We start from the raw sequence: 25,927 nt of genomic DNA, 5'->3' as shown, positions 1-25,927 counted from the left end.
TTTCTCTTCTGCAGTGGGATTTGTTCCTTTTCATGCTTAACGGTCTTGTAGAACATGAACTGATGAGAACTGGTGAAGTGGAGAGTTGCTTGCGTAGCCTCAGAGAGCTCCACTGGCCCTCAGTAAGTAATTAGATGTGTGTCAACAATACATGAAATAAAAAGTAAAGCTACATAAACAGTCAGTCCTTGTGGTTCTGTTTCATATAGATGAAACCCATAACCTTCCCTGTCCATAGTCCTTGCTTAACACAGCAGCAGGACTGGCTTCCAGCAAGCTTGGCACTGTTAGAGCTATTGGGCTGAAATCTGTACTTGTGTGAATCCCAGCATTGCCCACGCAGTGGAGACATTTCCAAGAAAATTGTAAACTGGTTTGGAGAGCAGCTGGCTGAGGTGCCAGCTCTGTTCTAGCCTGAACGTGTTTGCCGTGCTCCAGCCAAGAATGACGTGTTAAGAAGGGTCTTGGCTGACCAGACTTGCTTGTAAACCTCTTTGCCTCCGGCCACCAGAATGCAGGAGGACTCAGGCGATTCTAACCAGAGTCAAAATGTAGGAAACCGCCCATGTCCCTTGCTCAAAAGGGACAGTGTTTGAAGGCGGGGGAGTGCTTGCATATTGGAGGTGTTTAACCATTTAAACTGGGGCAGTGAGCTTGGCTGAGAAGGGTGTGGGGATCAGAGGGGAGATGGAAGGTGTAGACCTACAGGCATTCACCTTTGCAATCAATTTTTTAGCTTCTCTGAGTTTCTGCACTGCAGAACTATCAACAACATGTTTAACTTTGTAAAGTTCTTTACAGGACAAATGAAGTAAGCCTTTTTGTTGACATTTGTTAATAAGGGTTCTCTGGTTTCTCTCTGTTACAGGATTTCGTAAAAGAACTGGAAATGCTGTCCAGAGTATTTATATCAGAACATCATATAGAGGAGCGCAGGACTAACCCTTGTGAGCTGAGCAGACAATCTCTAGGTACCGTGACAGCCCAGAGTTAGTGGAGGTGGCCTCTCTGGGGACAGAAATTACTAATGAAGATGCAAATGGCATTTGCAGTGTTTCTGAATCCCTGGTGAGCTCCTTGCTGGGAGCGTACTGCAGAGAGGCGGTCACGGTGCAAAGCCTGCACTCGTCTTTCTGTTGATGGACATTTTGCTGTGGTGACTATGCTGAAGGATTTACATCAGCAAATAGATCCCCAAGACAGAAGTCCTTTAAGCACCTTGATTGTGGCTCAGAGCAGCCATGGTTTAGACTCAGACACTTTTTGTATTCGTGCAGCACCAGGCTGTGACCAAGCCCATGAATCAATTCATGTGGACAAGATATGTCGTGATCAGAGATGGTTTCCTGGTGGCTGTCTCTTCTCTTAACTTAATGTGATTCCTCACGCTGGCTTTTATCAGAGACTGTACTGTCAGGGGAGGGAAAAGGTCAACCTGTACCATACGGAGATGAGCCTATATTTATTTTTCATTGTAAGCTAAATTTTGAAGGTTTGATTTTAATTTTTTTTAAGACTCACTCTAAAAGCTAAACCATATTAAATACATACACCAGAACATTGATGGCATTATTCTTAAAGGATGTAGATGCTTAAGCATTTTTCCATCTCTTGGAAACTGAACTTGTAATTTCCCAGGGTTTTTAATAGAAATAAGGGAGAAAATATCTGTTTATATTTTTTACTGAAGACAGTATTTTTAAGACACTTTTATAGTATGTGACCATAAAAGGGCATCTGGCTGCTGTTCACTGTGTTTTATAATCCTTCTTGCCTTGAATTTGGATTTTATCAGACAGGACGTGCTGCAGCAAGAAAACTACAGCCTAGAAGAGCAGGCATAAAAGTAGTGAAGGAAGCACTGTGCCATCCCCCAGAGAGCTGCTTTGGAAAGGAAACCTTGTCAAGGGAGTCAGTGGGTGTTTTCTGCCCTCCCCAAGGGTGTGATCTCCTGTTCACCCCCACAGTGTTTCCTTAAACTGAGGTTTGTGGTAGGGATGGCTGGTGGCTATAGCACAATATGATTAGGGGCTCATTAGCTATCTCATGGGATTTTTTTTTTTTTTTTTTTTCTCCCCTGTAGCTGTGAGGGTATTATTTCCTTTTGTCTAGGAGAGTCCTATTAGTGCAGGACTTTTTTGGTTGTTTTTTTCAGAAAGCAAATACTGAGTTATGTAAGAATGACATCTGGACAGAGTGAAGCCCAGGGCTCTTTAGCTTGCTAAATAACTTACCTCTTCCTTGTAGAAAGCAAGAAAAGGTAGCATCTTGTAGTCAGTGATTTAAGAAAAACCACAAACAGACCTAATTAGATAGAATTTTGGCTTCTGTTCAAATATATCTGCTGTATGGAGAGAGAAACCCTAGAGGAACATCAGTGTCTGAACTGTACTGAGATTTTTCTTGCCTTGGTTGCTAAGCACTGCATTGAAAGATTTGGCGTGTTCCCTCTGCCTGCCTTACTGGAGGGCTTCTTGGATGTGCTTGAGGCAGAGGCTCCCCAGAAGGAGACACGCTGCGCGTGCAGCCAGGATGGGGTAATGTGAGTTGCACTGTGAGTACACCGTGTCTTACCCTCCCTGCTCCCTGAGGCTGAGCATTATGTGACATTTTGCTGCAGATCTCAGTTGAAGCTCTTGTTTGTTATAATAAACATGACTAAATGTCCTGGTTTGTGTTCCAGCTGTTGCTATGTGACCTCTTTGTGCTGGGGCTAAGTACAAAAAGGTGCCTTGTCACAAAGCATGGGGCAGAGAAAGTATAGTCACCTCTCCTGTCCAGCTTGCTGCTGCTTTGCTTATACTGAACTAGAACTTTATTTTGTTATATAAGGGGGGGGGGGGGGGTTGGAAGAGGGAAGAAGCTTGAATCCATAATGATTCAAAGGGTGCGCTCAGCTCTGGAACTGACATTTGTGTATTCTTAAACTGTTTGCATAGATACCCTGGCCTCTGGTGCTGTTGTCATGAAACCAACGTACCTCATATCCCCCTCTAATACAATATGCTTGGAAATTTTTATTTAAAAGGTGACCAAGCCCCAGGAGTAGTTTACTACTTCCAGAGAGCACAGTTATGCCCTGCTGGGCAGAAGGCGGCAGCTCTTCAGGTGAACCAGTGATAAGAAAAACAGCCCCCCACCACCCCTGTTTCCATGTTCTTACATCTTAATGCAGGTGCTGTGGTTCCTGGGCATGCCCTGGTTGCTCTCTGGAGGCAGACAGGCAGCTGTGTAACTGACCCCCAGGAGGGGTTCTACAGACTCAGCAGCGGGGCCACGCACGGGCGGATGGGTGACATGCGGCAGTCCCACAGAGCTGGCGTCTCCTCTTGCCCGAGCTCTCACGGCGGAGCCCGTGGCCTTCCTTTCCTCAGGCTTTCCTACTGCACGCTCATGACGCTCGAAAACGAGGAAAAATGGCCTGTTCCATTCCTTCGGGACCTGCAGGTCAGAGGAGTTGTGTAACTGGACTCAGGAAGAAGCTTCAGCCAGTGCCTCCTTTCAAACCAAACCCAACCACTCCTTTGGCTTGGACAAGGCCCTGTGTCACAGAAACCCAGTATTTTAAGCAGTAACTGGCTGTTTGACTCTCGTGCCACAAATCCATATTCCATGCACATTCCTCAGCAGTTAGGTAAGGGACCTACATCTTCTACCCCAAGCTAGCCTTTAAGTTATTTCTCCATCCAGCATAGTTCCATAGATGGGTATCTCAGCTGGAACTAAATAACATGGGGCACATTTTCTTGTGTAGAAAATACCATTTATTGTGGATATGAAAATAGCAATCTTGATTAAGAGCAGAGATGCAACAGTAGGTGGTACAATACAGTTGGTTTGGTCATCTACTGCTCAGCAGTAACTTAGAGGAAGTTGGGTTTTGCCCATTGTAGATTAACAAATTAGGTATCTGTTGGGTTTTTATTTCTTCCTTCCAAACAAACCAATGCCATACATTAACAGGTACCATAAAATGTTATATTTGCAAAAGAAAACATTCATATAAATAGGCTTTTTAGTATCAGTTGAGGATTGTATTAAAAAAAAGTTACATCAATACCGATAAAAATAAAACTTAGCTTTGATAGCATATAAAAACACTTCAAAACAAGCATATATAAATAACTTAATTTGTAAACATAGAAAAAAATCTTATGTATATATAAAAATAAACATCTGATGCACTGTACAATAAGACTTTATCCATCATAGGCACTGGCATCGTTGATCGACAGGAGTCCCCCTAGATGTTTTTCCTACAAAAACTGCTTTATCACTAGTGCCATGTCCAAAATAAAAAGGGAAAAAAAGTGAAGCACTGAGCAAATCTTTTGTGAATTGGATGAAGACCTCCCCTACCTCCTCCAGAAATCCAGCAGCAACACTGGGGACAGAGCCAATACCCCATGCTGCTGTTTCTGCTCATTTTTTCTAGGGCTTTTAGGTACTGCCTTGTCCACACTTTCTTTCTTGGAGTTTCCCCCAAAAGGGCAGGACCATATGACAGGTTGCAAATCTGGAAATCTGACTTACCGCTCAGAGAAAACTCTGTCGGGTTGCCCCTTTTTTCTTGCAGGGCTATGGAAGATGCACGCCCCTGGCTGTGAACCATGCCATGACTCAGTCCGGCAGGCATTTAAGAAAAGGTTGAGCCTCACCAAAACAGAACAGTGATAGTGGTGGTAAAATTGTAACCGTGACCATCTACAGATAAAACAAAGCAAATCTGTAAGTGAAAGCTTTTGTTAGCCTACCTGGTATAATTTAGGGGGGGGGGGGGAAAGCCTTGGGTTGGTATGTCTCAAAACTGCTATTTTCTTAAATATTAATTCAAAATAGCTACTATCTTTGCTTTTTAAACTTAATATATTAACAAGAAGTAACATAGAAGCTGAGAGCCAAAATTACACCTGTGCAAAGATATAGTAAAAGTAGATCTTGGCTCCTGAACTCAAAGGTGGGAAGTGCAGCTACCTAGCTTCACTGTATGCTGGGAAAATGCATCTTTTACTGAAAGGAACTGTGTTAAAGTAGCAGATGCTGACTCTGGTAAGGTGGCTGCTTGAATACATATCTCTCACTTGACAAATTTAAAGTGCAACAGCTTCTTGAACAAAGTGGGCTTTTTTGAGCTAAAGAAAGCATATCATAGCAGCTTTTATTGCTTAGATATCTGAAGTGATTCTTTACCATTGTGCTGAAGAACTAAATGAAGTTATTCAGATACTCAAGTGGGTTGTGGTTTTGTTTAATTTTAGGAATGTGTGACCAAACTAGGGAGTGTGTTGAACAAACATGTAAAGCCTGACAGCAAGATTGCTGGACTGAGTTCAACAGAAATACCATGAGGTAACTGAGCGGGAAGAGTCTGTATTCACTGCAGTGAGACAGCTGGTCATGGTTCATGTTATGAACAAAGAAGTGTGATAAGACTATGACCAGGGTGGATTTCCAACTCCCAGTGCATTTGGGTAAAAGTGTAGAAGGGCTGATGGAAAAAGCCATTGTGGAAAGATGCTGGAGCTACTCTTACTTGCAGGATTTAAATTCTAGAAACAAGCTGATTACTCAGTACTACTCCCTATTAATGACAAAGTATCACTGTTTTTACAACTGTCAGTTTGGTTTATTTCAAAGCACCTAATTCTGCAGTGCAGTAAAATTGTGTCCTGAGGTGTGGTGGTTTCCACTGGCGCTGCATAGTGTAGTGGCAATCTGAAATACCTTCTGCTGGCTGCAAGCAGTCAGCCAACTACGTGAGAAAAATCTGTCCAGGGTGGAGGATGACTAGTGGGTATCGTGCTGTTTTAACTCCCCTTCTCAAGGGGAAGGAGAGCCAGCTGGCCAAGTTCAATCATTTGTCTACACTGTTAGGAGTTCTTCATTTCATCCTTGCCTCGGCCTTAGAAAGTGGCTTTGCAGCTCTACTCAAGAGCTTGTAAAAGGTCTCAAGCCCTACGTGTACTGTTTCCAGTTTGTAGCGCATGTCATTGCTTCCATTGCCTTTTTCTCACTGCTGCCTAAACTTTCTTAAAGAAAGAAGGTTGATCGTTGAAACAGAAATGAAGTAATACGCTTCTGCATGTAAGATGCTGGCTACTGTCAAGCACAGTCTCTTCCTCTGCTCTTTATAGAGACAGCACACCACCTGCCACAGCTGCCCTGCAGGAGGACAGGTTCCCCACCAAACCTGATGGGTTTCTTCTGAGCAGCGTTGGCTGAAACAAATGATCCTTTTTTCTAACTATACTTTTGTATAGTCCAACGTTAGCAGTTGGGTTCCTCAAGCGAGGCTTGACTGTGACTGTTGCCTGAGCCAGCATTTTACATCACCCTTAGAGCTGCTCGTGTCTCTGAACTTCCAGCCGCTGAGAAGTGTCTGGTTCTGCAGCGTAGCAAGCCCTAAGCAGCGAGGAGGTGTGCCAGCCGCGCAATCACCAGCGGCTGCCGCTTGGCAATGGAACTCAGGAGCCTTGCGGGGATGGCCGGGGCACCAAGATCCACCTGCAGGAAGCAGACAAAAGGCCACATGTTGGGGTTTGCACCCGGTTTTGAACAAAACCCGTCCCAGCTGGGTATAGCTCTGATAGTGCAAGTAGATGCTGTTAAGCACAGGAGTAGTTTACAGCCCAGTGCTATCATTACGGTGTGGTTTGTATCTTTGCCCTCCCAATACTTCACAGACTTTCAAAGCTTTGCAATTTGATGTTGCTTTCAGCACGTATGACCCACACTGCTTTTGAGTTGAACTTAGATTAAATACGACTAGCCCGAGACATACAGTGTTATTGAAAATGTACGTGCATATACTAGAGTGCAATATAAAATGCTTATCCTTTTTAAAAATGCATATACACTACACATACACATTGTAAAATGCATCTAAGGGTTACTATAATTTAAAGATACAATTCAAAAAACACATGGGTTTTATACATAAGTTTAAAGGACTACAGCCATTTTGCTTTCAGATGAGCACTTTAAAATAAATTACACACGCTATGGCATTCTCTTCCCGACATTTTTAAGTACTTGATAGCACTGTCTCAAAGAGAGCCTACTTTTCAGATGAGTCTGTAATAAATGGATGTCATGATTTTCTTATTCTTAACTGGAACCCTAATCTTGATTTGTGTCTAGTAAGAATGAAGAATTAATGACATCACTTGCAGAAAGTTAACAGTAAGTATTTCCATGCATTTTGAAAATAGTATAACCTGAGGGGCACTTCCTGTGTCCCCAGCAAGATGAAAACGCAAACACAGCTCATCATGTGAGAAGAACACAACATACACTAAAATTGCTAATAAACCTTTACAGAGGAGTCTTGGTATCCAAGGGAGAAGCTTTAGATGCCGTAAAGACTTGGGATCGTGTGCTTAAGCACAATCCTTGTAAGATTCTCTCTGCATTACCATACAGTGTGAAGTGGAGGTGACTTTTATGGTCACTTCACAGAGCATAGCGTAAGGATTCTGGGTTTTTTGTAACTTACCAGCTCTGCGGTAACAGCTTTTTGCATTCCCCATTGGACATACAGCAAAATCTTACCTGTGCCATGTAAATAACTCTGGTGATATCTCTTCCATTCACTACGTCAGGTTCCAGTATCCAAGCACTTGGCAAAATCTCCCCCCTCACCACCTCTTTGCAAGGGCGAGGCATGGATGCATCGTAGACAGACTGAATAGCCAAGACAGACAGGTTCTCCTGCATGTGACAAAGTGTAAAGGTGGCAATTTGAAAAGCCTTTTATGCATACAATCATGCTTGCTTTGTTTACCGTGAGGTGTATTTCTCATATTATTTGAGAGCTCTTTTAATAAATAATATTTTTCGTATTATTAAATATTTTTTTGACATAATCTTGCATGTTTGTAACTGGAATATACTGCGTAACTCCCTAACAGGGCTTGGTTGATGACTGTCACTCACAAGAGGGTTTTATACATAATTCATTTGCATCACATCAGCCTGGCTTTTCCTCCTGTTACCCTGTCACTTCTAGAAATACAAGTGTAGATTTTCCTTCCATCTCTCCCTTGTCCTTGAACTACACCTTCAGACCAATTACTCCTCTACCTTCAGAGAGAATGTTCACTTTACCTCTTTGGCTTCTACAGTAATGCAGCAGAAATCCCGAGGTTGCTTCAGGTAACACAGGGAGGTATCAGTCACTAAATATACTGTGAAAAACACCACCAAAAAAAAAAAAAGGGTATTAGATTTTGACAACTTTAACTTGTCACAATTTCCCCCACCCTTTAAATGCACATGTGTATTTTATTTTGACGTCTTTTTGCCTAAGAGCAGAACTCTAGGTGATGCTATAACGTGTCATTAAGATGCTTTTTCAAGCATTTATTTATTTATTTATTTCAAGATTTATTTCGACTTTCAAAGCACTGGCTCTAGCTGTACTGCTGCAGCAAGGTGTGTTCGGTATTGTCCTTACTTTGCAAATGAAGTCAGATTCTTCCCAGCTGTTAACCTGAGCTGAGAAAGTACATAAAGACAGTGGGGGCCAGTCGTTTGTGTGGATGCTCACCCAGCTGAATATGGCTGGTCACCTTCTTGTGTATTCGCGCGGTGTTGATAGTTCTGTCGTACAGATGCCGTTTGCCAGGATCCCGCACTAGTCCCCACACGCAGGGGAGAGGTCTTTCTATCACTCCTGCTCCCAGAAACCCATGCCTTGTTGCTGAGGGGAACACTTTGTAGTAAACCAGCACCTCTTTTTCTGTACATTGGTACCTGTCAAAGACAGGTAAGTGAAAGGCATTCGCCCAGTACCAAAATGGGCCTCTCGTAGTAAAGACCCACCATAAACTTACTTCCAGCCAGCTGTTGCCTGGCAGGTGTAGAGGTTCCTCAGGTTATGAGAACATGCAGCCATTACCTTAGGAAACAGTGACAAATGTCCAGGTAAGAGAACATTGTATAAACTACAAACTGCGTTCAGCTTTTACATTTACATCAGCCGCTACACTATCTTCTACTCAAACTACTGAGCTAGTTTTACAGTGCTAGTAAACCTGAGGGAGTACTAACAGCCAGGCTGACTTGCCTGTCTTCTCTGCTGAAGGAGGATGTCTCTCTATACAAGCCTAAGGTGTATACTAGCCTCAACTATTGTGAGAAAACAGGAGCTGGGGGAGCGTGTATCTCCAAGCGGTGTTGAGGTGATGCTACCTGGTGTGAAATACAAGGCTGGTACACTTCCCTTCTAACTACACACCCACAGTTGGCATACGCAGATACGTAAAACCTGTGCTGTAGAACTCCTTGGACGCTGGAGGAGTTCAGCACTTTCAGCGGCATCACTCAAACATTTCAGCTAACGTGCAGCAGGCTCTTGTGAACCCCCCTGCTGCAGCCTGGCTCGTCTTCCCCCAACACTTAAACTGCTCAGTGTCTGTAACTGACAAATGGGCAACTCTTGGCAGTGTAGCACCAGGCTGGTCCCACCCAGTTTTGCTACAGTTTCCAGTAGGAGGTACAGGAATAGGTGAAACTCTGCTATTTACTTACCTCAGTGGTAGCATTGGCCAAGATATGTTTGGATAAATCTTGGTAGCCTTTTGTTGAAGAGGAGCTGACGGAAATAGTTAATCCATGAGTGAACCGGCAGCTGGTGCTACTCGAAGGAAGAGGCGGCTGAATTCTGCTGGCTTCTGCGGGAAACAAACCGCAGGGGAATAAAAAAAAGGAAACCCACTACTGTTCTGTAGTTGTAGAGATTTAAAGCCTCTGTTGGAGCACCCAATGCACCTGATCCTGCTGAAGCACTGACTGGTAACATCCCTTATCTAGACAACTTGTGTGTTGGCTCCTACAGTTACATCTCACATTTCTCAAGTTTAATGGTTATTACCACATGTAAGCTAATAAATTAACCTAAAGAATAGGCGACATCAGCCTTGAAGATAAAAATAAGAACTTACATGTACAATCCTCTACTCGTTGCAGCTTTAGCCCCTCAAGGCTTCCTTGGTTCATTCAAAGCACCTTCCTCACACCCTCTCAGAACGCTGTGCTTTGATGTCACCACATCGAAAGACAAAGTTCAGAGGGATCAAATCACCATTTACTTATTCAAGAAATTCTAAGCAAGCTCTGGCTACTGGTTGACAGTATTTGTCTGAAGTCATGAATGGCAGGGACATCCCCAAAATACTGAGGATCAGATTAGATGTTGGTTTGCACAAATAACAAATCTCATTAGGCTTTGGGATACAACTCAAACAGACATATGTTCTACTTACCAAATGTTGAATCCTTCTGTAGTTGCTCTAATGCATACAGCTGACTGTTTCTAACAGCTGAACGACCTCGTGTATCTCTTGAAAGCAAAGCATTTCCAGAAGAAACCTGATTTAAAAAAGAGTAGAAGGGAGAGCTTTCGGTGTGAACTGGGAAATACAAATCATGTTACATAGCAAGTAGAATATTCATAGCAAATCTGCCTTACAAAGTTGGAAGATTCATCATAAGGTCACTCCTTTGCCTTTCCCCTGGTTATGAAGTGATGCCTTGACTCGGGAAATTTAGCAAGCCAAGTGTAAGGAGCTAGCACAGGTGCACTGCAGAAAGTAACTTCAGGTAAGCTCATATTCACAGAAACTCTGAAGTCAATATATGCATCACTGAGGGGGGCACACTGAGAATATCAGATGCTGGTTTGTGGCAAGAAGAGGCTTGTTTCTAAAACATTTGACAGAGGGGTATTACTGACAATAGTAATGCTATCTGGTTTTTATCTATGAGCTTAGAAACAAAAAAGCACTCAGAAAAATAAAGGTGTCTCTGTCCTTTGGAATTACACGGTAACGCTCCCTCCACCCTGTGTCACCCCTCTATATACTAGTGACACCAATTTGTATTGCTTGAGAGCTGTGACAGAATACAAACCCTCTCAAAAAAAGTCTGCTGTTCCTACGTTATCTGTTAGTGCTGAAGAATCAGGAGAGATCAGCCTCACAGGCCAGTTGTTTCTCACCTGTCCTTCCTGGCTGCTGAGGTTACTTGCAGTATAGGTAGCAGTATTGCTGCTATTGTAACCAGACGTAGGGCCAGAGGAGAGGCTGAGGCTGGAGTCTGTACACAAAGTGCTCGTACTTGCAAGAGTCTTCAGCCTTGCTTCTTCCTGTAATTAGCATTGTGGTGTTACTAACAAAAAACCACACAAAACTTACCATGCACAACAGCTAGTCAAATCTGTGATAACAGCACTGAAAGAGGAATAATCTATAGATTTCTTTCAAGGAGTGTTGACAGGACAAAAGCTGTTGCCATACAGAAAGTATGAAATAAGCAGCCTCGTCTCAAGGACTCAGATTATATAAGCCATAGATCAAACTGCCCTGTAAAACCTGGCAGGCTGGGAAAATGCAGCTTCTGCTCTTGTTATTCTTCACATACAACAGTCCAGGCTATCAAACCAATGGTAGGATGCTCTTAAGGGAAAAAAGAACGTTTTTTAAAAAAATAATTCACTTTTCAGTCCCATTTGTTGCTCTTTGCCTACTTCTTGAGTAGCCCCTGACTTAACTTGCTGCTCAAATGTAGTTGTAAAAGACTAAAGATTTTACTTTAACCAGTGCAACTACCCAATGCCAGCCCAGAAGTTGAAATAAAAATGATGTAATAAGAAAACACTGAGAACCTCAAGATTATTTATACTTTCAAGTGCAGTTTTAAGTTTGGCTTCCCAACTCCAGTGAAGTACGCCTACATTTCACAAGAAAAATAGAGCAGCAGGTGTGGTAAGAGCCAGCCATCCAGTGGAGGTGCCTGCATTTGAGGTGCCTTGAAGGGTGCAGAGCAATGAAATGAGTGTTCACCGCATTTCACACCTGATACACACAGACACTTATGAGGAGAGGAGGCCTGCAGCCATGACTGAAGCTGCGTTGTCAGGCAGTGACAGAGGTTACTGCATAAAAGCACAGCTAGAAACTGGGCAGAACAGACACGGCCTAAGGAGGTGTTGTCCTTGCACCTGGGAGAAAAACGCACACACTTCCCTGACTGTGCAAGATGGGTAACCAAGTGTAGAAGGAAAAAAAAATGTACAGAACAAATACACACACAGAGGACAATCTAAAAAGAGAAATAGAAGAAAGAAAAGAATAATGGTCTTTGTGTTTAAGGATATACTGAAATGAACTCAGTTTACCTTAGCAAAACTCTTCCACAGACTGGGCAGATGCCCCACGGGATGGCTGTATGAGCTCAATCCGATGAGAAAACATAAGGAGTTTCTTGTACATAAAATGTGGCTTCAGGAAGATGTAGTTCAGAAGCATGAACAGTATCAGTTCAGTATTACCAAGATCTTTTTAAGCACAAATTTGCATTTAATTCTTTGGTTTTTCTATGCTGATGTCTATCAAACAGGAGAATAACTTAGCCATGGAAAATTTTCTTTTAAAAAAATGCAGTGATGTGAATAATGCATAATAGTTTCCTCTGTAATGCTCACCTTCTGTAACTGAGAAAGTATTTGCTCCCGTATACGCCTTTTCTCTTGCTCGGCTCTCTCCCGAAGTTTGTCCCTAGCTCGTGCAATTTCAGTTTTGGTTTCCTCTCGTGCCCTCTGGTAGTCTCGGAGCAACAATTCAATGTCTGAAGGATGCTGAATGCTTCTTCGTTGTGGTTCTTGAACTCTGTAAGGAAAGGCAAGTGAGGGAAACACACGTAATTACCTGAAGTGCGGTCACCTGAACAAAACGCCACGAGAAAATCATCTTGCAACACTGAACAGGAAAACTTGCCAGAAAAACAATTAAAACCCACCCCACAAGCCTCCAAAAAGTTTCTCTTTGCTCACTGAAGGCTGCATGGACATTAACCTGGGAAAATTATTCAGACTGCAAGTCCTGTTTACCAGTGAGATCACTCCAGGGACTGCACTAGATTCTAAGTCATCTCTCCACATGATCTAAGGTTACCGCTTTGGCATATCACACACAAAATAATTGTGTTGGGGAAAACAACCCTCTCCTGAGCTACTGCAAAGGAAGCAAAAGTCATTTAGGGGATATGGTGGGGGATGAGAAACTCAAATTCTAAATGGTGAAGGGTTGCAGAAGAACTTTTTTGATATTTAACATGAAACTTAACTATTTCATGTGGGTTTTAAGTTAGTGAAGGAGTAAGAAGACAGATTGGTCTATAATGAGTCAAGACTGAACACCTGGCTGTCCCCATACATCATACACAAAATAGACACTTGTTATGAACAGAGATAAACTAGACAGAAGGTTTTAATGGATGTTTTCTAAAATTAAGCACACTTTTTCCCTGACAGCACTTTCTATCCCAAAGTTTAACACTTGCGCATCGAGCAGAATTCTCCTGCCTCAGAAGTCTCAGGCAGCAGTAAGAACCATTAACGTGCACCCTCTGCGAACACTGTTAACATCATCAGGCCAAAACAGATTTCTGATGCCCTACCTGGTATTTTCCACCACATCTCTCCTCAGTTGTTGCAGATATTCTCGGCGTCTGCTGGGGAGATCCAGATCCCTCTGACTTGCATCCAGCGTCTGCAAGAGACTCAAATGCTTTTGGGGACTCAGACTCCGGCTTCTTTGCAGCCTTTTTTCTCTTTCCTTCCTCAGAGTTTCAATAGTCCTCATGTGTCTGTCAGGGAAACAAATTAGATTAAACAAATTTGATTAGAGCAACAAAACGCACCCCCGCAAAGTTACATTTTCTGATTTTTTAAAAACACTTAAATATTAGGTAGCTTTGTAATGTAATATTTATAGGTATCTAATACCATGCAGTCCCCTTGCAAATACCCCTTTGGTTGCATGCTAACAGACGATGCAGAAATTCTAAAACTCCGCTGTTTTATAACAAGTAGGAAATGCATAAGGTGGTCTTGGTTACTGCCTGTAATGGCTGAGAGGCAAATTGATTTTTTAATAATGTATTTTGTATATTTACAGGGGTTTAAAATATTTTTTGCATACTCATACAGCAGCATTTATTCACTTATTCATTTATTACGAGGTATTCCCATAAATAGGATGTATGTGATTATACATTGCAATGAATCAATGAAATATATTCCCATAATCAACAGGTACACAGGATCACTCTCACAGCTGCTAGAAATTTTAAGAGTGGGATGACGCTAGATTTGACTTGCACCAAATCTTTAAATTTTCCTTATTTTCTTCAAGTGACCCCGAGATTTTGTCTTAAATGAATTACTTAACTGTATGGAAAATAAGCTTAATACTATATCTCTTCACATACAGTTCTCTCAGTGTGATTACATGATTAAGTGCTCATTACTGCATGTTATTTATGCCGCGTGAAGTGTACATGAAGCATCAAAACACTCAATACAACACTACTTCAAGTAATTTACCTTTCATAAAGTTGCTGCTTCACTGGAACGGCCACCAGGTCGTCTGCAGTTCCGCTCTGAAGGACCCTCAGCAGGGCGTCCGTCTCCCCGATGCCGTAATTGAGCTTTGCTTCGGCCAGTTCCACAGTGAGGGGATGCTGATGCAGGTCCAGGTGAATGCCAGACATAATCTGGGCACGCTCTCTCTGAAGTCTTTCAATCTCTCTGCTCCTGCTGTCTGAAAGCTGGGAGTTCCCTTCCGTTTCTGTTGCTTGTGTGCCTCGAGGTTTCTTTTCTGCCTGACTTCGTAAATCAGTCACACTGCCACTGAGGCTCAGCAATGAAGGAGGAGGGCTGCCCTTAACACCACACCAGTTGCTAAATTTATTGTGTATGGGTAAGTCACGGAGACTGTAGCTCCGAGGCCTGTAGGACTTTGCAAAAGTAGTATTTTTGTTGAGAGGAATTTCTGTATCACACTCGCTTTCAGTGACAGAACCTGTGTTGTCATCTTGGAAGGAAGTTTGCACATCACTCACATCAGAGAGTGGGGGAGGGCAGCTGTTTTCGTTTTTCCAGAAGAAATCATGAAATTGTAGAGAAGGTGCTTCTGCCAGAGGTTCTGAGGACATACCAGCATTTGTCTTACTTGAACAAGTGGCACTATTTTTTTGATTAAAAAGTAAGTCAGCATTTGGAAGTGAGTAGTTATGAACCAAAGCAGTATCAGAATTACCAACGTATTTTACGTGTCCGATTCCAGCTGAAGAACCTCTTCCTCCCCTCGTAACATACATGCAATGAAGTGAACGTGCCAGTGGACTGCAGTCTCTGACATCACCTGTTAAAACTTCCCTGTGGTCTGACACCTCCAATGTACTACTAGAGTGATAGAGACGTTTTGCACAAATGGTGGTGTGCGTGTCAACCGCGAGTCTATGCTGTTGTTCCAAGTTTTCTGAACCACCCTCTTCTAAAAGCTCTTTGGCTGCTTTCTCACCTGAGAAACTTCCAGATGTCTTTTTAAAGATGGCTTTACATTCTCTAGAAACAATAGACTCGCTGTCTGTTTCTGTCTGGGAAAAATTGTCCACATGGAGTTGCACGCTCAACTGTGGACCTGCCCTCTGCTTTCTCTGGTGGTGAAGGGGACTTGATGCATCACTGGAATATCCAAGAGGTTCCTTCACAGAGCAGGCAGACTTGCTAAAAGCAGCCTGGCTGCTGGGACTAGCACTAAGAGTAAGAATAGGGGAAGAGGCCCTATCGACTAGCAGGGTGTTTTTGTAACAATATTTTCTTTCTGCTGGAACCTCTAGTTCTTTGATGCTTCTTTTATCCCGAGCGTGAGATGCCAGAGATTGAGAGGTGCTATTAGTAGGGCTGCTAACTACAGTGCACGAAGAACCATCTTGCCCTGAACTCAGCGAAGATGATGCGACAGATGAAACTCTGGTACTAGCAAAAGCAACATTCTGCTGTGCATTTAATGATGTTTTTTGAAAATCCGAGATAGGAGTGGAGGTTCTGGGCAGGAGAGGCAGGCGCATAAAGGAGTCTTCCAAAATGCTGTCAAGGCTGTCATGGAAGTCAGAATTGCCCAGATTTCTCATCCCTGTTCGTTCTTGTGTTCTTTCTTCAGGAGAGAGTGTTTCCTCTTTCCTTTTTGGAATCCTACCTACTGCATCTGCACCTATTCCTTTCCAAGCAATGTTTACTGCCCGAGGTGCCCTCAATTCATTTTCCATTTTTACTTTCCCATGTTTTTGTTCATGTTTGCTTTGAGGTTCTTCCAAACTCTCAGTCTGAGTGCCTACGTCTGCTGTAGTCTGAGTGCAGCTATCTGATCTAGTAGCCTTTACAACCTCTTCAGTTCCTCTTTGGTTGATTTTGGCATTCTGTTCATTATCTATAACACTCTGTTGGGAGAGGTTTCCCAACAGCTCAGAAGTGTTCTGAAGAAGCTGTGACAGATGCATGGACAGGTTCTGCATGCTTGTCCAAGAAGAAGGTTGATGAAATAGGTCTCTGTTTGTTTCCTGCTTTCTTGTGGAAACATCTGTATAGCTTCTCTGATGTCTCCTCTGCCTTTTATACCTTCCTGTAGTTGCTGTTTGTGTTCCTTGCTCACATGTAATCCCCGGTAGTTTTTTGGAAGACCTTTCAGACTCAGAAGGATATAAAAGTACAATTTCATCAACCTGTATTGAAGAGTTACCAGGTTGTGCAGAAGGGCTCTCAAATTCAGCAGTGTTATTTTCTGGATTAGTTTCCAATGTTTCACTGGAAACACTGCTATATTGCTTGGTACTGTCACTCAAATATGCAGAATTAAAGTCTTGTCTGACATTGTCCCATCCTTGAAGACCTTTAATGCTGCTTAAAGTGCTTGATAAAACTTTTGCTGTAGCATATGAACTGAGATGAGAACGAAAAGGAGAGTTTTGAGAATTCAATCCATTGTCTACACTGGAACATCTCATAACTTTACGATTTTCCAGGTTTAAAGGAATTTGGTTGCAAGAGACATCACTTGCACTTCCAAAAACATACTGTTTCCAGCCAATCTTGCATGACCCATCTTGTTGCCACAGATGAATGTATGGGTTGATATCACTTGAACTAAAATGCATTGTATCTTTATTGCCTTGCAAAAACAAATCTGTTTCTGGCTGGTATCCATCTTCTTCAGCTTTCCCTTCACTACACTGAGCTACAGAACTACTCTTTGAATGGACATTTGCTTCTCCACCCACAGAACTGTGAGCTGTGTGCAGTAAGGATGGTGGAGATTGAGTAGTACAGTCTTTTAAAGACTGGCTGCTGTGGGTTCTTGCTGCAAAATTTTGTAAGTTGTTGGGATCACAGTTTGCAAGCTTCTTAGTTTGTGCCATTCTTTGTTGAAATCTGGGTTTAGATTTAACCTGTAAAAAGTTCTTTGATTCCTGCTTTGAAAATCTTTCAATCCCGTGAAGATCTTCTTCAGTTGGTGATGGAGGCTCAACACTCATATTTAAATCTTGTAGTGATTTAGATGCAGAATATAACAAAGGATCTGCCTTAGCTGAAGCTTCCAAAGTATATTCTGTATCAGAGAAGACGGCAATAGCTGGGGCTGATAGTCTGTGACTTTGTAAATAAGGTCTCTGTTCACTTTGTTTACAGCTCTTTGTATTCCGTGTAGTAGAATATGATCTTTTGCTCCTAAGTTGCACCAGTTTGGAATCTTGAGGAGGCAAATCATGGCTTTGTGGTAAAAACTTTATGGGGGTACTTTCATTATTCATCACAGAAAAACTTAGTCTTTCTGATTTCAGAGTCTTATTTCTCATTATAGCTTCTCCTCTTGAACAATTGTCTGCACTGGCATCATCAGCAGGGCTATCAATGCTTGAACCTGTATTATTTTTGCCAAGACAAATCTCTTTTCTACCATCTGCATTTGTTCTATCTGGCACCTGTTCTATCTGTTTACCTGTAGGTACATACTGACAATTATCTTGCAGATCTGCAGGTTGTTTTCCAAAGCCCAAGACAGTACAATACAGTCTTCTGGGATCGGTGCTTCTGCTATACGTGGGATATGTTGGACTAAATGAATTGCAGGTGTGTTCAGCATCCACATCAACATCCCCGGGACACAGCTTTTCCGACACTGTAACTTCCGAGCCCATTAATTCATTTGCAGAAGTTGAGGATACAGTAGTTTGCTTTTCATCAGGTTCTCTACTTAACGTTTTTCTCTGCTCTGACTTTACTGCAAAATGTTCAGCCTCAGTATTTGAATGCAGTTCTTCCTCATTTCTATTAAGTATTTTTCTCATTTGTCCGTCTTTAACAAGAATTGCCCTTCCAGTATCCCAGAAAGGTAATGATGGTAATAAAAGAGAATTACCATTTAGTACTTTCTCTATGTGTTCTGTGAAAGCTTTTTGTGGTGGAACTTTACCCCAGTAGTGCTCATCATCTTTTATATCATTGTCAAGATTTTTATGATTACTTCCATATACAGGTTCCCCATCTACAGCTGAATTTTTATATGAAGTAGAGTCTGTGTCTGATACTGGACAATGCCTGTTTTCTTTTGCAAGAGAAAGTAAAATACTTCCTGAAGCACATATTGGTTCATCGAAAACCACAGCCTTATCGGACTGAGTGTCCTGTATTTGCAAAGCAGCAAATGGAGAATGTTTCAATATACTTGAATGTGAAATATCATACGTGCTGGTTTCACCATGGCCTGTGTCTGCAGTTAAAGAAGACTCTGAAAATGGTGCTAAGGATAGGTGATTGACACTTGAAAATGCTTGAGAAAAATCTCCTTCTTTTACAGAGCACACACCTGAAGAACTAGAGGACACTTGCTCAGTCAGAAAGGTATTCTGGAGGGAGTCCTCAAGCTGACTAAATATTAGAGATTTTGAGTCATCAAATAAACAAGCAGTGTCAAAAGCAGTGAAGTTCTTGGAGCTTTGAAATGGTGTATCAGTTGGAGTATCTTCTGCAAAGTAGGGTGGAAGACACTTTGATTCTTTACTGCCATTCTGTCCTTGACTCTGAAAAGTAAGCAAGCCCAATTCTGGTACCGTCACACTAGAAGTGTTACTGTATTTTTCTGAGTACTCATGAATTTTATTTTCTTTTATGTCACTGCAACTCTGGAAAGAACCTTGAATTATTTTCTCCTTTTGATCTGTTCCTGCAACTTTTTCAGGGAGTTTATTATTCTGAGTGTATATGGCCTCTGCAACTGCAGAATTATTTTTCCTTTCATCTCTTGTCTGAGAAACACCAGGGAAAGTTACAGATACACTTAAATCCGTTGATTCACCTTCAAAGTATTTTGTTTCTTCAGGGATAACAGCATCGTTTTTACCTTTGTCTCCATTGCTGGCAATCAGAACATCAGCAGATGATGCTGGATGATCCAGGAGACCAGGAGAATATTCAGAACTGCCAGAGTTCCTATTATAATTTAGAAACTCCTTACTATAATGTGGATTTTCCCATGGAGACTTGTTCAGGCCTTCTGAGAGGGCTGAAGCATTCTTGGAAACAGTGCTGCCCAGCTGGTCTATGCAGCACTCTTTAGAAGTCCTGTGTCCCTGATTTTCTCTGGGCTCATGCTGATAACCAGCTACACCAGGAAACCCTGCATTTTCATTTTTACTGTTTGTTGTAGCATAGTTTGTGCTTAAAATTTTTTCCTTCCCATCATGCTGTGGTGAACTCCCCAAGTGAAGTACTTTCCGAGGTGTACTAATATTGTGAAACATTTTTTGAGAAGAGCTTTCTAGTAAAGAATGTGTTTCCCCTCCCCCTATATCTTCCATCACTTCTTTCTCCAAAGAAAGCAGGTTTGAATTATCCAAGAGCAGTGAATCAGGCACAACAGCACCCTTTTCCTCTTGAGCTGTATCTTCTAAGGAATTAAGGCAGCCTTTGGATAGCTTATTAACCATTAAATCCACACTGTGGTCTTCGTGAGCTTTATTAACATCCTGAATTGTATCTTCAGAAGAATCTACTTTTTCCAAGGAAAATGAGTTTCCATTTGCCACTTGCTGAAGTACAGCAGTTTCAGACTTGGGACCACCTGCACTGTAGGGATTGGAAGAGCTGTTTGCATTGACAGGTTGCTCAGATAGGGCATAATCAGGTGCACTGTTATATATAAAGGATTGTTCCTCCTGACTGTCCTGTGTGGTCCTGGTTTGCAGAAAAGCTACATTCTTAGTTTGTATTTTATCAGAAAGCCTGTCTTCTCCCATTTTGTTGACTGCAGCTGGTGTGCCAACACAGACCTCGCTCTCCATTAACGTTTCATAGTAAGGCAGAACAGCTCCAGTTCCAGCATGTTTTTGTATGATGCCAGATGGTTTTGTATGTCTTTTCAATCCAGTGGGAACATCTTGAACAAGATGGGAATCATCACTTACTCCAAGATACAAAAGGTGATTTACAGACTGGAACGGGGAGTCTTCAAATGAACCTTCTTTGTTTTTTTCAGTAGACTTCAGCGTTGCTGGCCGATTTTGTTGCTTGCCGATATCTTCGTTATTTCTAGAAAAGCTGGTAGACACCCACTGGCTTTCTCTTAAGATTTCGTTTAATTTGCTGTCATCATATGTCATTTGGCAGCTGGTTTTGTTTCCAGGGAATAGTTCATTCAGGTTTTGTAAAACGATCAGTTCTACCTCCTCCGTGTTTTCTACAAACACCTGCTTTTCTTCAGCTGTTTTGGCCATTTGTACTAGATTCATCAAGTGCACTTGCTCCTCCGCAACTCTAGAGCCTACCAGATCCAACTCACAAGTATCAGGTCTTTTTCTAACGATACTCGCATTCAACTTCTCTGAAGAGCCGTGCTCAGGATACCGCACAGAGCAACTCATATACGCATGGCTGTCCTCTTTCGAGTGGAGACTTTTAAATTCTTGTTCAGTTCTGTGTTGGTCAATATCAGTACTATCATCAATTAAATATTCATACGTATCGATATCTTTCATGACTGCATTCCCTGTATCTCTTACAGACTCCACTGAGCCACCACCTTCACTCAGTTCAGTAGAATCGTGGTATCTTGCATCACCTTCTAACAGCATATTCTGTTCAAGTTCTGAAGCTGTCAGGTATCTTTCAGGGATCTTAAACCGATTTAAAATTTCCTCTTTGTCATCTCTGTCACAATACACGTGATGTAAAGCTGGAGACTCTTCAGTAAATAAACCATTTTCATCTGTGCATGTGACTTCTTGCCTCGTAATAATCAACCCCTCGGTGTTTGTCGTGATAATTTGTTCTTCACTCCCAGTCACTTCATATTCATTAACCTTGTCTTCCTGGGGCAAACAGTTTGATGCACAATGTTCAATTAAATTGTTAGAATTTACTTGTCCTTCGTTTTCAGGTTTTGCTAAAACATTTCCTTGACTACTTGTGATTAGTACCGTTGCATCTACATCCTCTGTATTAAACACATTTTCTACTGTTCTGTTTATCTGTAAAAGCCCCTCACAATTATTAAGGGAGCCTGAAGTATTCTGAGTAAAATCTGTTGTGTGGGAACACACAGCTGGAGTGGTTTTGGGAGGAACAGAAAACTCTGGTGAATAAATCCCTATTTCCATTTTCTCTCTTTTTGCTTTTTGGCAAAAGCTGCTAATTTCAAGTTGGTTGTCAGAATGCAGAATTGCTTTTGATTCCTGAGTGTGTTCTACCCTGGTGCTGACTACCTGCAATTCATCTTTCTCCACATCTTCTTGTGTCAGGCACAGATTTGTATAAAACTCACACTGAACTTCACAAGCTACAATATCAGCGGGTTTCTTTGAATTCTGAGATAGACTAATGCCTTTAAAATCCTCTCCGCTCCTGTCTTCAGTTACACTTTGGGCTTTGGCTACTGGGTAGTCAGGTAAGTTTTCAATCTGCCTAGACTTAACTTCCAATGCATTTTTTTCTAAGTTGATTGCACTGTTGATTAATTCTGTTCTTTCTTCACCAGTGTTTGCTTGTGTACTCTGATAAGGAACGATAGTTTCTGCTGGATTGGTTTCTGGGTTTCTTAAAAACTTGGATTCCTTATTTATACACAGACTCTCCTCTTGAGAAACAGTAGCTGATGTATTTGTGTCGTATTCAAATACTCTTCCCGACTCTGAGTTTACATCATCTTCAGCAAGCAAGATACCCTCTGGGCAATCACTTTCGAAAAAGGCCTCTTTGTCTTCTCTTGATTCAAGTAAAGATTTGTTCTGTCTTTCTGTTTCCAAGAGAATGGTTGAATCAAATTCCACAGAAATGTCACCCATCTTATGCGTGCTGTTTTTCTGCCCTGCTGATTTTGAAGAGCATGTTGTGCAAAGGCAGCCAGAATGTACATCAGAACAACTTTCTGTGGCACTGACTTCCACAGTAAGATTGGATGTAGCTTCAGAATCTCCTTTCACTATCGTTACATGCTCCAATAGCTTAGCATCATTTTCAGTCTCGGATGCACTTTGAAAAAGATTAGCTTTTGTTGAAGCTTTGTAAAATATGCTTGCATTGGACTCTGGGAGAAAATCGTTTGTACTCTCACAAATAGCAGCAGGGAAGGATTCAGTGTCTTTCCCATTCACATTCACTATGAGATAACTTACTTCATTTACCAATAAGTTTTCAAATTTGGATGAAAATTCTTTCTGAGCTACAGCCTGAGAATTTGAAACACAGTGATCTTTGCTTTCACTGCTTTCTTCTCTTATATTATCAATGCATAATGTAGAATTTTCTGAAATTTGTTGGGATAGGCAACTTGCCTGACTGTCTGCTAGAGCACATTCACGGGTATAATTTTTTGAAACAGGTTTGGTTTTGAATTCATAATGATTCAGTGAAGACAAGTCTTCATCCTTTGGTTCATATTCTTCATTATCTCTGCACGAAGGCACCTCTGGCACAATCTCTGACAAACTATCTGTGCTTGCTTCCATACAGATAATCTCTTTTTGAGACATCTCTATTGGCGTTGCAGATTGGTCGTAACTTGCACTGTGAGCAACAACTAATGGGTTACATTGATATGTTGTCTTCTGTGAGGAAAAATCTGTCTCTGTTGTTATTTCTTCTGTGGATATTTGTTCATAATCCGTTTCTTGCATTGTTTCCAAATTACTCTCCCCAGATCTGAGGAGACCTACTGTAACGGCCGATTCTGCTCCTTGTCCAGACAGTGTCTGAAGCTCGTAACTGCTTACTAGAGAGCAGTTCTTATTTTTTAATTCACTGAGAAAGAAACCTTCGTCACAATACGTTGGCATTTCTCTTCTTGGAAAAAGCTGTCCATGGTTTCCAAATTTTACTTCTTTTACTGTAGATGTCTGTGTTGAGGTCGTATCACGAGCAAGTCCTGTGGAAGATTCAGCAGCAGGTGCACTGACAGATGCACTTCCACTGCCTGAATCTGACACACTTGATTTTGTCATGAAGTTATTGTAATCATCATTGAGGTCATCTTTTTCAAAAGTTCTGAAGAAATCATCTTCTAAATCTGCATCTACACAGCCATTTCTCTGCTCCAAAATGTGCATGGGTAACACAGAAATAAAAGGTGTTTTTTTCAGATTGTGATCTTTTGGCAGCTCTGGATGAGTTTTGTGGAGAGAATGCTCCTCTTTCCTAGATACCAGTGACAAGCAGTCTGCAGTGGAGGCGCTTTCCAAACAGTTGAATGTTTGTGTGCGTTCAGTGGTAGACCTATAAGTGGATAATTCATTCAGTCGTTCTTGTTCAGGATGATTTGACCTTGAATGTTCATAATAATCATGCTTTGCTGAAATAGGAACAAAAGAGGAGCTTGGTCCTACTGAGCTAACAAATGAGGACACTACATCTTGAGATTCTAAGGAAGAATTTTCCTTAGAGTTTGTCCATCCCTTAAGAATCTTATTTAATGATCCACTCTCAGAAACTCTGCTTGCAGTTGTTGTTGTTTCAGGTAAAGGTACTTCTGATGTGTCAGAGGAGAAAACTGTGTTTATTTCATTTATATGATGTGATAAATGAGTAATGCTGTGTATCTGCTTAGAGCCAGAAACAAAAGAAACTTCAGCAGCTGACTGCTTTAGATCATCTTTCTTCAGCCAAAGCTCTGGTTTGCTCAAAGAACACAGATGAGCTTCTTGAAATTCCAAATTTTCATGGAAAGAAGGTGCTGTTATTCTGGGGCTGCTGATGTCAACCTTTGAGTCACAGGAAGACCAAGCATCAGTAGTGAGAAAAGGATTTCCAGTTGCGTAATACAGTTGTCTATCAAGAGACCTTTCTTGTTCTACAAAGGAGACTTTTGACCCCCTCAGCAACTGCTTGCAAGCGTTACTGGAAGCAGGCTGTGGTTTAGTGTCCAAATAAAAGGAACTGCTCAGCTTCAGGTCATAATTGGTCCCTTCTGTATCTCTGTCACAGGTCTTGGACTCATGGTCTTCCTCAGTCTGTACAGTTGGTGATCTTGGAGTTTGTAACTTCCAAAAAATCTCTGCTGGCACTTCATCAGATGAATCAGATTTGGATTCTTCTACTGGATCTTCTGCTGGCATCTCTTCTCCATCAGCTAAGCTGTCCAGAGAAAAGCTTCTTTCAGGCTTTCCCAGTCTCCTATGAGCTGCATATGATGTCACCAAAGATGAAATGTGGTGATCAGTTCTGCTTTTGTAAAGTTTAGCTGGCTCATGGTGGACCTTTGACTTGTGAAATCGGCTTTTGTTTTGCTTTTTGGCTTTATTTTCCTTTTCTACTAGAGAGTCTTGTGACATCTGACTGTCATCGCTCTCCGAATCTTCTGGGTTAGCAAGACATTTATTTCTGTCAAAATCTTCTTGTTTCAGTTTCTCTGTGAAAGCTTTTGCATAAGTGCAGGAGAGAGAATCTACAGAATAGGAACTGTCGGTATCAGAAATCTCATTTTCATCATCCTCTTGCCAGTTCCCCAGCACATCTGTAGCTGTTTTGGACACTCCAGCACTTAGCATCTCAGCACTGTGCCACTTTTTTTCAATGTAAGGGAGCGGTGCCTGTATGTTCATCTTAGTGAGATTTCCGACTGATGTTGCCACCATCAGAAATTCTTGCTGTTCCACCGATGATTTCTCATGACTTGGCAAGGCTGAGGTTGGCTCTCTCTTCCAGTTCTTAGCTGTTTGGTTTAGATGCACTGATGGTGCGTTTCCATACACTGTTTTCTTAATTTCTTTAGGAAAGTTTTCTGGAGAAGTGCTGTGGCCTTTTCCATTGATATCCATTCTAGTCTTTTTATTGGATACCTGAGCTCTATTTTGTTCTAGATTGCTACTTGCAGGCAGACTTAAATCTCCTAGCACCTTTGCTTTTGTCATTCTTGTCCCTGTAATAAAGGTTTCAGGCTCATCCTTCTCCTTAAAAAGATGAGGAGAGGAGCCTTTAGAGGTCTGGTTTGGAGATCCAGCCTGCCCTGCTTTGTCATCCAACTCTTCAATTTTTTGATCATTTTTATCGATATAAGCCATGATAGCTGAATCATTAGAGTCTTTTTCTGCTCCTTTTTTTTTCCCAAATGAAGATGGTTTTTGGTTTTCAGTTAGCTGCCCCTGGACTGAAAAGGAGATCTCTTTTTCATCATTAAGGTCATCCCTCCCAGAAACATCTTTACGTCTTTTGTAAAGATATTCTACAGATGACAATCTCCCTGGTGTACTGACTTCACAGCATTGATCAATATTTGGTGAGGTAGATAACTTTGGGACAGTCTCCCTCTTCAACAAACAGCTGTGGAAATAAAGAAGAAATAAAGCCCAATCCTTGCTTGAATAATGTACTGAATGCTTCCACATCAGTAATGTCTTGTAGTTAAAAGTAACAATACACGAAGCAACAATCTTAATGCCTTTCAAAAGCAAATTCTAGCAGAGAATAATAATAATAATAATAATAATAATAATAATAATAATAATAATAATAATAATAAAAAAATCTGTCAGTAACTGCACAGTCCCCTAGATATCCTGAAAGACGTTCTGCAACACAAAGGAATAGCTCGGTGCTATG

The 25,927-nt window shown here is 41.6% G+C and overlaps 2 protein-coding genes across 2 annotated transcripts in view; one reads left to right on the top strand and one right to left on the bottom strand.

Annotated features, from left to right (window-relative positions):
* CDAN1 (codanin 1) overlaps positions 1-3,436 on the top strand; it is a 34,415-nt gene extending 30,979 nt beyond the window's left edge. Inside the window, exons 27-28 of the mRNA XM_074909599.1 lie at positions 15-122; positions 869-3,436. Coding sequence (XP_074765700.1) covers positions 15-122; positions 869-994 — 234 coding nt within the window. The 3' untranslated portion in view covers positions 995-3,436. The remainder of the gene's footprint in view (positions 1-14; positions 123-868) is intronic.
* Positions 3,437-3,451: 15 nt separating this feature from the next.
* STARD9 (StAR related lipid transfer domain containing 9) overlaps positions 3,452-25,927 on the bottom strand; it is a 101,200-nt gene continuing 78,724 nt past the window's right edge. Inside the window, exons 25-35 of the mRNA XM_074909161.1 lie at positions 14,387-25,648; positions 13,459-13,647; positions 12,485-12,668; positions 11,000-11,146; positions 10,266-10,371; positions 9,532-9,674; positions 8,835-8,899; positions 8,549-8,754; positions 8,107-8,186; positions 7,552-7,710; positions 3,452-6,504 (exon numbers count right to left, since the gene is read on the bottom strand). Of these exons, the coding sequence (XP_074765262.1) occupies positions 6,403-6,504; positions 7,552-7,710; positions 8,107-8,186; positions 8,549-8,754; positions 8,835-8,899; positions 9,532-9,674; positions 10,266-10,371; positions 11,000-11,146; positions 12,485-12,668; positions 13,459-13,647; positions 14,387-25,648 (12,643 nt within the window). The 3' untranslated portion in view covers positions 3,452-6,402. The remainder of the gene's footprint in view (positions 6,505-7,551; positions 7,711-8,106; positions 8,187-8,548; positions 8,755-8,834; positions 8,900-9,531; positions 9,675-10,265; positions 10,372-10,999; positions 11,147-12,484; positions 12,669-13,458; positions 13,648-14,386; positions 25,649-25,927) is intronic.

Source organism: Athene noctua, chromosome 6 (assembly GCF_965140245.1).
Source record: "Athene noctua chromosome 6, bAthNoc1.hap1.1, whole genome shotgun sequence".
In the NCBI taxonomy this organism is placed as follows: domain Eukaryota; kingdom Metazoa; phylum Chordata; class Aves; order Strigiformes; family Strigidae; genus Athene; species Athene noctua.
This window is presented reverse-complemented; position numbering and strand designations above follow the sequence as displayed.